We start from the raw sequence: 15,813 nt of genomic DNA, 5'->3' as shown, positions 1-15,813 counted from the left end.
TCTCCCCACTTTTCCTCGCATTGAATAAATGGCCCACACGTGTTTAGCGCTGCACGAGTACCATACACTCTCTTCATATTATTTAGTTGAAGTGTCTTTTTTTCTTGATAAGGGATATTTTAACGTTATGTGCGGGTATTGATTGTTTTAACGTGCTTGTCTGTTTGGTTTTTAATTTGCAAAGTGGTTAGTTTTAGTGTGTGTGTGTGTGTGTGTGTGTGTGTGTGTGTGTGTGTGTGTGTGTGTGTACATTATATCGTGCGAAATAATCCATAAGTCAGATCGGCGAATTTGGCTTAAAAAAAAGTAATGATAATTTTTTGCCGCATATAATAGTTTCACTGACAGGAGCAGGTGTTCACCTTCAGTGTATGACGTGTTTATCTTCAGTGTGTAACGTGTGTTTACTTCTCTCCTGCAGAAGATGAAGGGGCTAATGAGGAAGCGGTCGACGACGGCGGCGCGGCTGCAACGAGCCTTCAGTGCCAAGGGTCTACGAGGGCCCAGCGGCGACCACCAGCACAACAACAACAAAGACACCGCCAACAACAACAACAATAGCAGCAATGGCACCACCGGGGGTGGGTTACCCCCTAGCAGGACGAGGGAAGGACGGCCCAAGAGACAGTTCATCATGGAGACTCCTGTTACCTTCACTACCGTGAGTCTCGCTCTTCCTCTCTTAGTCTTTCCCTCTTGGTCCTCCTGTCTCTGTAATTTTCTCTTCCCCCTGTCTCCATGACCCCTTGATCATAATGTCTCCGTGATCCTTGTTTCCGTGACCCCCTGTTCATCATGTCTGGTGCTACAGCAAAATCCTTCTTTATATGAGGGATAAATTTAGTTTTCAAAGAAATATGGCAGGTTTATTTTGAGATTGGTTAGTTTCCTTCTGTCTCCGTGATCCCCTATCATGTCTCCGTGATCCTTTGATCATGTCCCACGACCCCCCTGATCATAATGTCTCCGTGACCCCTTGATCATCATGGCTCCGTGAATCTCTCTTGATCCTCATAAGTGATCAAATTATGATGGTTCCGTCTTGATCCTTTTGAATAGTGCTGCACCTCTTCATTTCTTCTTAGCTCAAGCATATGTAGCGCTCACTTGAATGTTTACAAAACTGTGTGTAGTTTTTACTTTTTTTTTCTTACAGCTTTCATTTCCTTTTCCAAGTGTATGGACGAGCGCAAAACAGCAAGGGGTGACCCAAAGTATCAGTATCCGCCTAAAATTGAGTATCGGTAAAAAATTTTTTTTTATCGTCCCATCACTATAAACATCCAAGGAAATGAAATTGGCATTTACACTCTTAATGCCCAAGTCAAGTATACATGCCGTCCTCTTGTTTTAGTTTCACTTAGAAGGTGATATTTGGGAGTGCTTGACGGTAGTGATGGTGCGTCAGGAGTCATCTCTGATGAGGCTGTTGTTAGTAGATAAGCGACCGCGTGTGCACCTGTTGGGTAGCCATCCATGTTTAAAATAAAAATTGAAAGGGTATAAAGTATGATGGTTCTTGTGTGGATACACACTTGTAGAGACATGCATCTTTCTTGTAGATATGTGTAGCTTTCTTTTAGACATATCTCAAACTTGTGTAGGTACGCATCTTTCTTGTTAAGATGTACATAATCCTTGCTTCATTCCTAATTACCTTGCTTCATTTCTAACCCTCTTTGCTTCATTCCCAACCCACCTTGATTCATTTCTAACCCGTTCATCCCTAACTCCCTTGTCTCAGCCTTAACCTCCTTGCTTCATTCCTAACCCCCTTGCTTCATTCCTAACGCACATTGCTTCATTTATAACCCCTTTGTTTCATTCCTAATTCCCTTGCGTCATTCGTAACCCTCCTTGATTCATTCCTAGCTCCCTTGCTTCATTCTTAACCCCCTTGCTCCATTACTGGCCCACCTTGCTTCATTACTAACCCACCTTGCTTCATTCCTAACCCCCTTGTTTCATTTATAACCCATTGCTTCATTCCTAACTCCCTTGTTTTATTCCTAACCCCCTTGTTTTATTCCTAACCCCCTTGCTTCATACTTAACCCCCTTGCTTTATTCCTAACCCCCTGTTTCATTCCAAATCACGTTTTATGCTTAACCCCCATGCTTCATACTTAAGCCCATTTGTTTATTACTAACCCCCTGTTTCATTCCTAATCCCTTTGCTTCATACTTAACCCCCTTTGCTTTATTTCTAACCCCTCCCCTTTGCTTCACTCTTAACCAGTCATACATTTTTTATACATTGCGTTACAATGGAGATGTATTTTCGTTCAGTGCACCATTGTTAAGCTCTGTGGTGAGTCACGTGGGCTTCCTGGGTGAGTTCTCAGCCATACCCGTGGAGGCCTCAGCCAGCCAGCCAGCCAGCCAGCCAGCCAGCCAGCCAGCCAGCCAGCCAGCCAGCCAGCCAGCCAGCCAGCCAGCCGGCCAGCCAGCCAGCCTGCCAGCCTGCCAGCCAGCCTACCAGCCAGCCTACCAGCCAGCCAGCCAGCCTGCCAGCCTGCCTGCCTGCCTGCCTGCCTGCCTGCCTGCCAGCCAGCCTGCCCGCCCGCCCGCCCGCCCGCCAGCCCGCCAGCCCGCCCGCCCGCCCGCCCGCCCGCCCGCCCGCCCGCCCGCCCGCCCGCCCACAGCAGTTTCTTGAAGAATCGTAGACGTAGATGCTTTAATGAACTAGCTCACGACAGACTAGTGGAGTAGTAGCTGTACAGTAGACTGCCCACAACACTCTCTCTCTCTCTCTCTCTCTCTCTCTCTCTCTCTCTCTCTCTCTCTCTCTCTCTCTCTCTCGCTCTCTCTCTCTCTCTCTCTCTCTCGCCCTCGTTGATTCATCTTTTGTTCTGTATTGTCACCTTTTCACAGTAAGGTCGTTATGCTTCACTACAATTAGCGGATGTTTCTCGTTACTTGACACACCAGTGTACACTCACACATGTTGTTGCGCTGTTGTACACCCACAAGTGTACAGGTGCATCACACAGTTGTGATATAGCGTTGTACACCTACGAGCATTACCGCCTGCCTCTTTTGTGGTGGAATTGATCCTTATTACCACATCCTCCTGGAGGCTGTCACGATATCATCACACTCGAGTCTCCCAGCTCAGGCTGACACATATCATCACCTCATGAACGGTATCCATCCTGTGTAATGGAATATGACAGGGAAACATAGCTAGCTGCTCTTCCCACCATGTAACTAACTCTCGCGCAGATGGCAGCTCTGTGCGATGCCAGCGCGCCCATTTTCGATTTAAAATAAAATTGTGCATTTAAAAAAAGTGCTTTTCCCCTCATTTCGTCAAAATTTCCAGCGATTCACGGTTACCTGGAGGTTATTCCGGGGATCAACGCCCCCGCGGCCCGGTCCATGACCAGGCCTCCCGATGCATCAGAGCCTGATCAACTAGGCTGTTACCGCTGGCCGCACGCAGTCCAACGTACGAGCCACAGCCCGGCTGATCCGGCACTGACTTTAGGTATCTGTCCAGCTCTCTCTTGAAGGCAGCCAGGGGCTTATTGGCAATTCCCCTAATGCTTGATGGGAGGCTGTTGAACAGTCTTGGGCCCCGGACACTTATGGTGTTTTCCCTTAGTGTACCAATGGGGCCCCTACTTTTTATTGGGGGCATTTTGCATCGCCTGCCCAGTCTTTTACTTTCGTAGGGAGTGATTTCTGTGTGCAGATTTGGGACCATTCCTTCCAGGATTTTCCAAGTTTAGATTATGATATATCTCTCCCTCCTGCGTTCCAACGAGTACAAGTCAAGTGCTTCCAAGCGTTCCCAGTAGTTAAGGTGCTTGACAGAACTTATACGTGCAGTAAAGGATCTATGTACACTATCTAGATTTGCGATTTCACCTGCTTTGAATGGAGATGTTAATGTACAGCAGTATTCCAGCCTAGAGAGAACAAGTGATTTGAAAAGGATCATCATTGGCTTGGCATCTCTCGTTTTGAAAGTTCTCATTATCCATCCTATCATTTTCTTTGCACGTGCGATCGTGGCACTGTTGTGATCCTTGAAAGTGAGATCCCCAGACATTATTACTCCCAGGTCCCTTACATTATTTTTCCGCTCTATTGTATGGCCGGAGTCAGAGGTATACTCTGTTCTAGTTATTATCTCCTCCAGTTTTCCATAACGGAGTAGTTGGAATTTGTCCTTGTTGAACATCATATTGTTTACCATTGCCCACTGGAAAACTTTGTTTATATCTTCTTGGAGGTTAACCGCGTCCTCAGCAGATGACAGCCTCATGCAGATCTTAGTATCATCCGCAAAGGATGATACGGTGCTGTGGTGTATATCTCTGTCTATGTCTGATATGAAGATGAGGAATAAGATGGGGGGTACTGTGCCTTGTGGAACAGAGCTCTTCACTATGGCAGCCTCCGATTTAACTCTGTTGACCACTACTCTTTGTGTTCGATTTGTTTGGAAGTTGAAGATCCATCTCCCCACTTTCCCAGTTATTCCTTTAGCACGTATTTTATGGGCTATTACGCCATGATCGCATTTGTCAAATGCTTTTGCAAAGTCTGTGTATATTACATCTGCATTCTGAATCCAGTGCATCCAAGGCCATATCATAGTGATCCAGTAGTTGTGAGAGGCAGGAGCGACCTGCCCTGAACCCATGTTACCCTGGATTGTGCAGATTTTGGGAATCCAGGTGATTTGCAATCCTGCTTCTTAGCACTCTTTCAAAGATTTTTATGATGTGGGACGTCAGAGCTTAGCTAATGCTTTACTGCCACCTTTATGGAGTGGGGCTATATCCATTGTTTTAAGTGACTGTGGAATTTCACCCATGTCCAAGCTCCTCCATAGTGTACTTAGGGCACGCGAGAGGGGTTTCTTGCAGTTCTTAATGAAAACAGAGTTCCACGAGTCTGGGCCCGGGGCTGAGTGCATGGGCATGTTGTCAATGGCTTTTTCGAAATCTATCGGAGTTAGGGTAATGTCGGAAATGTGGCATACAAATATTTTTGGAGTTTTGAGGCTCATTCATGAAGAAATCATTTGGGTCGTCGATCCTCAGACCGATTTGTGGTTCACTAAACAGAGAGTCGTACTGGGATTTCAATATTTCACTCATTCCCTTGTTGTCATCTGTGTAAGTCCCATCCTGTCTGAGTAAGGGCCCGATACTAGATGTGGTATTTGCCTTGTTTTTGGCATGTAACTTTTTGTTCCAGTCACGGTATTGTGGCTTTTTGTTATTTGTAGATGTGACTTGTGAGATGAGATTGATGGACTCTTAAGTTCTTGTGTTTGCATTGAGATGATTTCTGGAATATGACAGCAGATTGGTTGTAAATGGAAGGGTGATACCAACAAACTGTGGAAAAGGATACTTGTGTACAGTTGAGGCAACGTTTCGCCACGAGTGGCGATCCGTCTCCTTTGATAACTGTCCTGAACTGCCCGTATGACAACAAATTGGTTAAGTAAGAAATTAATTAAAATTGCATCAAATTGATGACAGAAAATTGATGTCAGCTGCTATTGCATGTTGCAAGCGTTAAAAGCCACAGGGTATTAGCGAGTTTTTCGGTCATATAGATCAACCACCCTCGTTTGCTGCCCTCTTGTGTAAGGGAGTCGTTTTTTCTCCTCCCCTCACTTCCTCCCTTTCTGTGGAAGGTAACCCCCCACTTGTATGTAGCTTGCTCGTCGTTAGATTCTTGCTGGAACAAGTGCAAGGTATATAAGTAACTCGAACAAGTAGGTAGTTGGCTGGTTGACGCAAACAATTTGGGTGGTAGGATGGTAGACACGAACAAGTGGGTAGTATGCTGCCAGGAAAACATTATCGTTCTCTGAAATGAATGTGAAATGATTTTTTTCTTTTCTTTCTGTCCTGCGAACACGTATGATGACAGGTAAATCTTACAAACCTTTGCTTTCATTCGGTATATGCAAACCTTTATTTTCCCATATTCTTACTAATAGTACTTAATCGTGCAATATTTCTTTTCCAACCTAGAAGGCCTGGTCAGGGACCGGGGCCATAGGAAAGATAATCTCCAGAACTGCTAACCGTTACTAACAAATAACAGATAACGTTCTTAGTTGCTTTCTGGAGCGAGAAGGTATGAGACGGGAAACTCGCTACTGTTTCCAGGTGCTACCTGCAGACAGATGATGTATCACCGCTACAGTGCTGGCTGAGGGATCGCTACGGTGTTGGGGAGGGACTCGAATTCCGGCCCTTAGGGATTGGCGTTCTCTAGGTGGCGTCATTTCTCAGAGGTCCCTCTAGGGGGTTTCCTTCTGGGAGCGTCCCCGACCTCTGAGCATCAACCCTGGAGGCTGCGGATGCTAAGCTCCCCTGGGGGACCTCCCTCCCTCCCCAATCCTGACTCCTGCCATCAAGTCCCGGTTAACCCACCGTAAAGGTCGCCGGAGGAGCCGTGACCTCAGCCTCCACAGGATATAGTCTCACCTGTGCTGTACTGCTTTGTTAGTGCTGCGGCGCTCTTATTCTTGCTGCACTGCTATGCTGTACTGTGTCGCTACTATATTGCTCCATTGGCAGCGCTCTGATGTATCAGTGATTTGTTTTGCTGCAGTGTCGTGTCATTGCGATTTATGCTGATACGCTGCAGTGTCGTGTCGTTATTTATGTTGATGCATTGCAGTATTGTGCCGTGCCGTTGCGATTTGTACTGATGTATTGCAATGTCGTGTCGTTGCGATTTACGCTGATGCGCTGCTGTGTCGTGTCGCTGTTTATGTTGATGCACTGCAGTGTTCTGCCGTGTCGTGGCGATTTGTGCTGATGCTCTGCAGTGTTGTACGTAGCTGGCCTCGTATCCCTGAGATCGCCACGCTCAGATATCGTGGTGCTGGGGGAGGCGATGGTAACGGGGGAATGGAAGAAGCAGGTGACGATGGAGCTTTGAGTCGGTACTGGTGAAGGAGGCCCAGTGGCAGAGAAGGGAGGGTGAGTGTTGGTACCACCACTCTCGATAGAGCAGGTAGGGACATAAAGTGTTGGTACCACCATCATTGCCACACAGACAAGACATCCTTCGCATTAACTGGTCGCTGTTAATTGCTGAACGACCCGCCCGCTGCTATTATGTCCCTCACGTCATCATCCTCTCCCTAGTAATCCCCCCCTTTCTTTTCTTATCTTCCCCTCCCTCTCTACCCCCCTCCCCAGCCGTTCACCCTTCTTCCCAACCATAATTATGTACCTGACAAGTCAATGCCAGGACCTGAGCTGTTAGACTTAAAAATGTTATTCTTTTAACATGTGTTTGTCTGTGTATCTGTCTCCTAGTAGATACTGTATCTACGAGTCTTAAGCAACTGTAACTGCTTATTCTACAGTTCGGTGATGAGCGTCAGGTATAAGTCATAAATAGTAAGATATGCATCAGTTTAGGGCAGGGTAGACAGTTGTGTCATGCAGTGGTCTGTGTACACAAGGTCCCAGTGGGGAAGCCGCCTACCCTAGGAGAGATTTAAGATCGATAAAGGAAAATAATTATTTACGTGGAAAATGATTAGTGATAAAGTAGTAGGCAGGAAATTGCTGCAAATTGTTGTCGTTTATTAACAGAGGTTAATGAGAAGACGCTGTGAAGGTATTGCGAGGGAGGATGTAACCAAGGCTGTGGAGTATTGTGGGAGTGTGTACCACCCACTTGGGTGAGGGCTACCACATGGCCACCCACCCTTCTGGCACATCACCCGCAAGATTCCCACCTCACCTATAAGACTCCCACCTAACCTATAAGACTCCCACCTAACCTATAAGACTCCTACGTCGCTTTCCTCCATCAGCAAACACCATATTATTACATTAACCTTCCATAACTTAAAATATGTCAGACCCCTGGCTGCTGATGCTCCTCATCCTGACCTTTTCGTCACTACCTTCCCCACACTGCCTCTATATTTACTTCACTCTTTGCTTCGTCTACCATCATCAGTAGGCACTTCCAGTGAGCACCTCCTTCATCTGCACCACAATAACAGGTTTATCCAGATCCATCCTCTCAATCCTTGCCGCTCCATCTTGGATATAACATAAGTGTTAGAAGAGAAGCAAAGTGTAAGTTGGAAGCAAGTGTAAGTTGGAATGAGTGACGGTGAAAGTGTGTCTTCTTTTTTGAGTCGCCCTTCCTCGGTGGGAGACGACCGGTGTGTTAAAAAAAAAGTACATCAATGGGTGTAAGTTGGATCTGTGTAGCGTGGGCCAGTAGGCCTGCTTCAGTGCGCCTCCTTGTATTAAGATATGTTCTTATACCTGAACTAGAAAACAAAATCGACTATATAATCCTTATACTGGAACTGCAGGTGGCCGCCTCTAACACGTACCTCATACATCACTAAGCAAATCACATTTCACCGCTAAATGTAGCTCACTGCTACCGTCCAGACACAAGACGCAGGGAGATATCTTCCTCCTTGCCCCTTAGTACACAGACAGGAGTTGGAAGGGTAGCCTAGAGCAGATAATCAAGCAGCTCCAGGAGCACATTCTTATGACCCGGTTCTTGTGGGCCACCTGCCACTCTCATCACACTGGCGGTAAACACACTTTGAGCATAGGACTTATCAAGGATTTGTTTCGTGTTGTTTGTACTGAGCCTGTGATAGTGTATCAAGGGGACCCACGAGGACTGGCCTCCGTGCGTTCTATCACGTCGCAGGTTTCATCTCAGCAGCTGTTTTTCGCTCCCGGAGGAATTTGCTTGTCAGAACTGGGAAAATTGATCTTGATGTATGTCTTAGTAATACGATGACCTGCCTTGTCGATGTGAACAAGGTCTTCCACTGGCTCATCTCCTAAAAAAATTCACCCTGAAATATCTTCTCATGTCTAAATGATCAGTTTTCATTTATAATTCAAGGGTCTATTTTATTTTCGTCTTTATCTTGCGCTCCCAGTAATGCTTGCGAGCTGGATTATATGCAAAAACATAATGGCTATGCCAAAATGTATTGGAATCTTGAAATTATTTACCCAAGACCCACAATTTTCTGGTCTAGGGATTACTTATCCTGGAAAGAATCTCCTTAAATTCTTTAGTCACGAAAGTTGTTTTTACTGCCTCCTGTAATGACTCCAAGTTTTTATATCCTCCCTTGTATTACGACATGTAGCGTGTTGCTGAGGCAAGGCAGTAAGCCTCAGTTATATTATCTAGATTAGGTATACCACTAGCTGCTAGCTATCATAGCTAGTGGGTGAGTGTTCCCATTACTCTCTATTAAATGCGCTTTACGCCAAGGTCGCAATCAGTGTGCCTTGTCAGCGTGACATTGCAACGCAGGAAGTGTGTCGAACGCCAAAGTGCAGGCGTCTGAAAAATAGGCGAGTTTAGGCAACAGATTTATTGCTTCAGAACTGGTCTGCAGCAGGACGTGTGTTTTATGTTCAAGATCTTCAAGAGGGCGTGCTGTGACCAGAGACTTCTACTTCATTCTAAAGTATTTTTCTAGATTGAGAGAAATCTCGTCTCTATACCTGGAAAATATTCGAAGTTCAGGCATAGTAAATTAACAGCATGTTGGAGTGAGAGGTTTAGGAGGATATATTAAATAAATCTGATAAAAAGTAGCGATGCAATAAGTACAATTAAAGAACATTGTCATCATCTGAGTTCCTCAACTATTAAACCCTCTACCAGTAGATATGAAAAATATTGTCAGCACAAAAAAAAAAAAACACTTAAGAGGAAATTAACAGGCTACTGCAGATAACAATAGCCTGTGTGATCGGGTAGTCATCAGGAAAGTCTGACCACAAACTTGCCAGTGGGAGCACTAGTGGTCTCGAAAACGTTCACATGTATGCTTTGAAAGGTGTGTTAATACCGTAGACTTGTATGCATGGTTTAAGTCACTGTTGACTTGGAAGAGGGTATGCTGACTCCTTAGACTTTTATTTCGTGTTAATCTAATTCTAATATAACGCCACTCAGTGTTAGTGAACGTACCGCCATAATAATGGTACACTACAAACCCAAATAGCTGACACTCCCATTGGTGACATCGTTGACCGTTGCAAAAGTACAGACATCCCTATCTTTACAAATTATATTTACCTTAGTCTATTTTCAGCAAATAGGGGATACGGGGAAAATGAAACGGATCATAGTTACAATGTGCTTCAGTTATATATCTGTGTCGGTGGTAATAGCTCAGCGCTCTTGTAATTTGCTGCAGTATGAGGTACATGGGCAGAGTGTGTGTCGTCCTCTCCACACACTGTACATTGTCTTTCCTGTCCTAAAGTTGCTACCAACCTGTCATAGACATATATTCAGGTAACCTAAGTGAATCATGGTTACCAGTCTCTGCTTTTTTATTTACACCTTTTCTTTTCCATAAGTGTTTCATGTAATGCAGTTTTAATGTAATGTTGTACAGATTGACTGTTGACTAACACATTCCTCTCGGTGAACTCATCCTCTAGAAATTTAATTAATATTTTCATTGTCATTTGCTGCGATGTTTCTGCAAACCTATAGTTTTGTGTTTTAAATAAGGTTAAAAAAATATTACAGTAATCTCACACACACACACACACACACACACACACACACACACACACACACACACACACACACACACACGGGTGTAGCGTTAACTAAGTGTTGGTGTTGTTACAGGGAGTACAGTCACAGGAACGGCACCTCTTCCTCTTCAGCGACCTACTGCTGGTGGCCAAGGCGAGAAGTGGAGGCAACTTCAAACTCAAAGAGAAGGTGAGCTCATGCACCCGCAGATGGGAGGGATGAGGGAACCTGGATGACAGGGGGGGATGAGGGAACCTGGATGACAGGGGGGGATGAGGGAACCTGGATGACAGGGGGGGATGAGGGAACCTGGATGACAGGGAGGGATGAGGGAACCTGGATGACAGGGGGGGATGAGGGAACCTGGATGACAGGGAGGGATGAGGGAACCTGGATGACAGGGGGGATGAGGGAACCTGGATGACAGGGAGGGATGAGGGAACCTGGGTGACAGGGAGGGATGAGGGAACCTGGATGACAGGGATGAGGGAGCCTGGGTGACAGGGAGGGATGAGGGAACCTGGATGTCAGGGAGGGATGAGGGAACCTGGGTGACAGGGAGGGATGAGGGAACCTGGATGACAGGGAGGGATGAGGGAACCTGGGTGACAGGGAGGGATGGGGGAACCTGGGTGACAGGGAGGGATGGAGGAACCTGGGTGACAGGGAGGGATGAGGGAACCTGGGTGACGGGGGGGATGAGGAAACCTGGGTGACAGGGAGGGATGAGGGAACCTGGGTGACAGGGAGGGATGAGGGAACCTGGGTGACAGGGAGGGATGAGGGAACCTGGATGACAGGGAGGGATGAGGGAACCTGGGTGACAGGGAGGGATGGGGGAACCTGGGTGACAGGGAGGGATGGGGGAACCTGGGTGACAGGGAGGGATGAGGGAACCTGGGTGACAGGGGGGATGAGGGAACCTGGGTGACAGGGAGGGATGAGGGAACCTGGGTGACAGGGAGGGATGAGGGAACCTGGGTGACAGGGAGGGATGAGGGAACCTGGGTGACAGGGAGGGATGAGGGAACCTGGGTGACAGGGAGGGACGAGGGAACCTGGGTGACAGGGAGGATGAGGGAACCTGGGTGACAGGGAGAGATGAGGGAACCTGGGTGACAGGGAGGGATGAGGGAACCTGGGTGACAGGGAGGGATGAGGGAACCTGGGTGACAGGGAGGGATGAGGGAACCTGGGTGACAGGGAGGGATGAGGGAACTTGGGTGACAGGGAGGGATGAGGGAACCTGGGTGACAGGGGGGATGGGGGAACCTGGGTGACAGGGAGGGATGAGGGAACCTGGGTGACAGGGAGGGATGAGGGAACCTGGGTGACAGGGAGGGATGAGGGAACCTGGGTGACAGGGAGGGATGAGGGAACCTGGGTGACAGGGAGGGATGAGGGAACCTGAGTGACAGGGAGGGACGAGGGAACCTGGGTGACAGGGAGGGATGAGGGAACCTGGGTGACAGGGAGGGATGAGGGAACCTGAGTGACAGGGAGGGACGAGGGAACCTGGGTGCCAGGGAGGGATGAGGGAACCTGGGTGACAGGGAGCAATGGGGATGCACACGTAGGAAGGAGATGGAAAATTGAGGGATGTGTGAGCGAGAGGAAGGGTAGATAGATTTTCACCAGAAGCATATTCATCCTGTGGAGGTAGGAAACACGATAAAGGAGAGAGAGAGGGGGAGGCAGGGTGAGAGAGAGAGAGAGAGAGAGAGAAAATTATTATAATGATTATATTAATAATTCCACATTCCCCCCTACAGCTCCTGTGGAGGGGAATGTGGAAGGTATTCAGTCTTAATTCAGAGAACTGGAACACAGATCCAGTTCCCTAGATCAAGAGCCCCTCACCAACATCAAGGAACCTTCCTTTAGGGAAGAGAGGGAGAGAGAAGAGAGGCTAACAGTTGTTTAGTATTCTTAATAGGAATTAAGGAAGTGAAAGGCGGAGAGGTGCTGTAAGCGAAGTTGTTTGAGGAGGGGGAGTATATGTATATGTTTTGATAACATTAACATGAATCAGCCATTTAGATAACACTAACAAGTAGTGAGGAAGGTTTAACTCCTAATATAAGAGTATCGTGATGTGTGTTATCAGCACTGGGATCAAGTATAAACAGGTCTGTGATTGACACTACGCTTGAGTAACAGTTGAAGTGAGTTTGAACCAGTGTTGGTGCTGGAGGTGACTGTAGGCCATGAGAGTGTTCTTAGGTGTAACCTGTGTAGTGGTGTTGACACAACAAATATGGTGGTATTAACATGTGTCACAAATGTGGTGGTCCTGGCAGGTGGGTATAAATGGTATGGTGGTGTTGACAGGTGGGTATAATTGGTGTGGTGGTGTTGACAGGTGCGGGTATCGGAGATGTGGCTCTCCTCCTGCCTTGACGACGTGGCGGAGGTTGCAAAGAGTCACGACACCTCCTTCGTCATGGGCTGGCCCACCACCAACGTCGTCGCCTCCTTCAGGTAGATACAAACTCATATCCTCTTTCCTCCTCCTCCCCTCATTATTTGCTGCCTTCCCATATTCCTTTTTTATTACCCTTTCTCCCTTAATTCCCCCTCCTTTCCCCCTTCCTTCCTCACCCTTTCATTTCTTGTCACTCTCCTTCTCCTTTCCTTCCATGCCACTTTCTTCCTTCCCCTTTCCTTCCATGCCACTTTCTTCCTTCCACTTTCATTCCTTGCCACTTTCTTCCCCTTTCCTTCTATGCCACTTTCTTCCCCTTTCATTCCTTGCCACTTTCTTCTTCCTTCCCTCTTAGGTCCTCTCCTGGAGTTTACCTGGAGAGAGTTCCGGGGGTCAACGCCCCCGCGGCCCGGTCTGAGACCAGGCCTCCTGGTGGATCAGAGCCTGATCAACCAGGCTGTTGCTGCTGGCTGCACGCAAACCAACATACGAGCCACAGCCCGGCTGATCCGGAACTGACTTTAGGTGCTTGTCCAGTGCCGGTTACTTATTCTCCCTCCCTCCCCCTCTTCTCTCGTATTTTTTATATTGTTACAAGCCTGTGTGTTGATATAAAATGTACAGTTCGCCACTAACCGATAAAATTATTTTACTGTTAATTATATAATTCATGATGTCATATGTTTTGGATTTTAACATAGTTATGTTTCATTATAAATAATTTTACAATAATTGTATTATGTTTATATTACTTCATGTTAACTAAAACGTCTCAGCTTGTGAAGTTTGCCCTCGTTTCAGCAAACTTGTTTTGTTTCATCTTGTTTAAGCAGCCAGACACATCCAGTAGGCGCACCTTGGTTAGCACAGTCAGACACCCTGTAGGCTTGAAGTGATGTGATCCAGGTCAAAGGTACGAAACGTCTTCAATAAAGGTGTCCTGAGTGAATGCATTCGTGCACATTTTCCCCAAGTTGCCGGCAGTCATTTTCCTTCTTGCTACATAACTTTCAGGTGCACCTTGGTTTGCAGAGTCAGACATACCATACTACTTGGTTGACACATTCCTCGTGGTCAGTGTTTACAAATTGTCCCTATGTTGTGCAGCGCAGACCATCCCTTCGAGCACACTGAAGATACTGTTGATATACTACAAGAAGACCTAGACTGCAGTGGGAGGGATCAAATAAGTGGCTACTAGTACATCACGAGCATAGCTCTGTACCACTGGCTGTAAATAAGCAACCACATATGTGTACACACAAACACGCACATGTATATGCATACCTTGTGACCCCGGTAGCGAAGACCTTCAAGCAATCACTCCAGACGAGGCAACTGCCTTACAATTAGACAAAGTAGGGTAGTATGTGCCCTTCATAAAAGCAAGGGGACAGACAAGAGACACTAATTATGAACCAGTATAACTGACCTACATAGTATCCTATGTTCTCATATATATACACCAAGAGGTGTATATCTCTCACTATATACACTGAGAGCTTAATCTCTTATTTTAGGAATTTAAAGTATTCTTGACTGGCTTTGAGTAGGCGAGCCTTAATGACCCTTTTGAGTAGTCGACAGGCTTTGTCTGACTAACCAAGCAAGCAACTATACTTTGAAGATTATATTGATGAGGGCGTTAGAACGCTGGAGAGGTGAGGAGTTGTCGGAGAACTAACACAGCTTTAGAAATTAGAACTACCCTCTTTTATTTTGAATCTAATTTGATTCTGATTCTTTGGATCGAATCTGTGGAAGTGCTAAACTCGTAGGGGTCACACAGAAACTGGGGAATGGGAGGAATTCAAATTCAGTCCAAGGAAAATGAAGCATCTTAAATTCGTCAGCAAGTGCTTGAAGGGTCAAGCACTTAAAAAAAGAAAGGCTAAGGTTTACAACCATAGTAGTCCCGATGCTGAAAGGAATGCACTGTAAGAAGAGACTGAGGGAACTGAACCCACTGATCCTGGGAGAGTCAAGTAATTCTGTAATCTCAGCGTTGTAGAAAAATGAAAAGTTGGTCGAGGAAGTGGCGAAGTATTATTAAACTCTACACAGAGTTTCTAAAGTAAGTAGGGTAAGTCCCCAGAGGCCAAGAGATAATGCCAGACTATGTACCTTAAATAACGGGCCAGAAGATGAGACTCGACCCTCAAACACAAATTGGCGAGCACGTATTGGTGAGTACACATGCACGCGCTCATTACCATCTGGGAATTTTAAAGAGTCCTTCACAGGGCTTTATCGCCCTGCAACGTGCGTATCAATATTGAAGTTCGTCTTGCACTCTCTTATTGGTTAATACTAAATATGTATACACTGTATATTAAATCTATAACACGCTCTTGCTTAGGCCACGATTTGAAATAACTCAGCCATAACACTGTAGGAGGCTCGATCTTCCATAGCCCTGGGTCTGGAAAGCTTCTGGTCCCAAATATAAATCCCTCAGATACTTAAAAATTCCTAATTGGTAGCTGTTTATAACGCAGATCTCGATTCCTACATTTTCAGCTGATATATTTCCATTATATAGTCTTGTATCAACATCATAATATACAAGGTATTTAGTAAAATGGCCAGTCCAGTCGTTTGAGAGAGTTCAACACATTATCAGCCAATAAGACTGGTGATTCAACAGTTGATTGATCAGTGCCAAGAGAAGAGAGGCAGTTATATTACAGAAATAGTTATACTTGATGGGCGAAGTGTAACTATATTACTTGAAGGAGTGAAGTATGTTGGTCATAAAGGGAGTAAGGTATGTTGCAGGTGGAGAGTGATGTTGCAGGTAGATGAGTAGGGTATGTTGCAGGTAGAGAGATT

At 46.3% G+C, this 15,813-nt stretch overlaps 1 protein-coding gene across 6 annotated transcripts in view; it reads left to right on the top strand.

Annotated features, from left to right (window-relative positions):
• LOC128689133 (uncharacterized) overlaps positions 1-15,813 on the top strand; it is a 724,351-nt gene that overhangs the window by 664,451 nt on the left and 44,087 nt on the right. For all 6 annotated transcript variants that reach the window (XM_053777262.2, XM_053777261.2, XM_053777265.2 and 3 more), the window contains 3 exons: positions 422-661; positions 10,650-10,745; positions 12,919-13,037. In XM_053777262.2, the coding sequence (XP_053633237.1) occupies positions 422-661; positions 10,650-10,745; positions 12,919-13,037 (455 nt within the window). The remainder of the gene's footprint in view (positions 1-421; positions 662-10,649; positions 10,746-12,918; positions 13,038-15,813) is intronic.

The sequence above is a fragment of the Cherax quadricarinatus genome, chromosome 21 (genome assembly GCF_038502225.1).
Source record: "Cherax quadricarinatus isolate ZL_2023a chromosome 21, ASM3850222v1, whole genome shotgun sequence".
Taxonomy (NCBI): domain Eukaryota; kingdom Metazoa; phylum Arthropoda; class Malacostraca; order Decapoda; family Parastacidae; genus Cherax; species Cherax quadricarinatus.
This window is presented reverse-complemented; position numbering and strand designations above follow the sequence as displayed.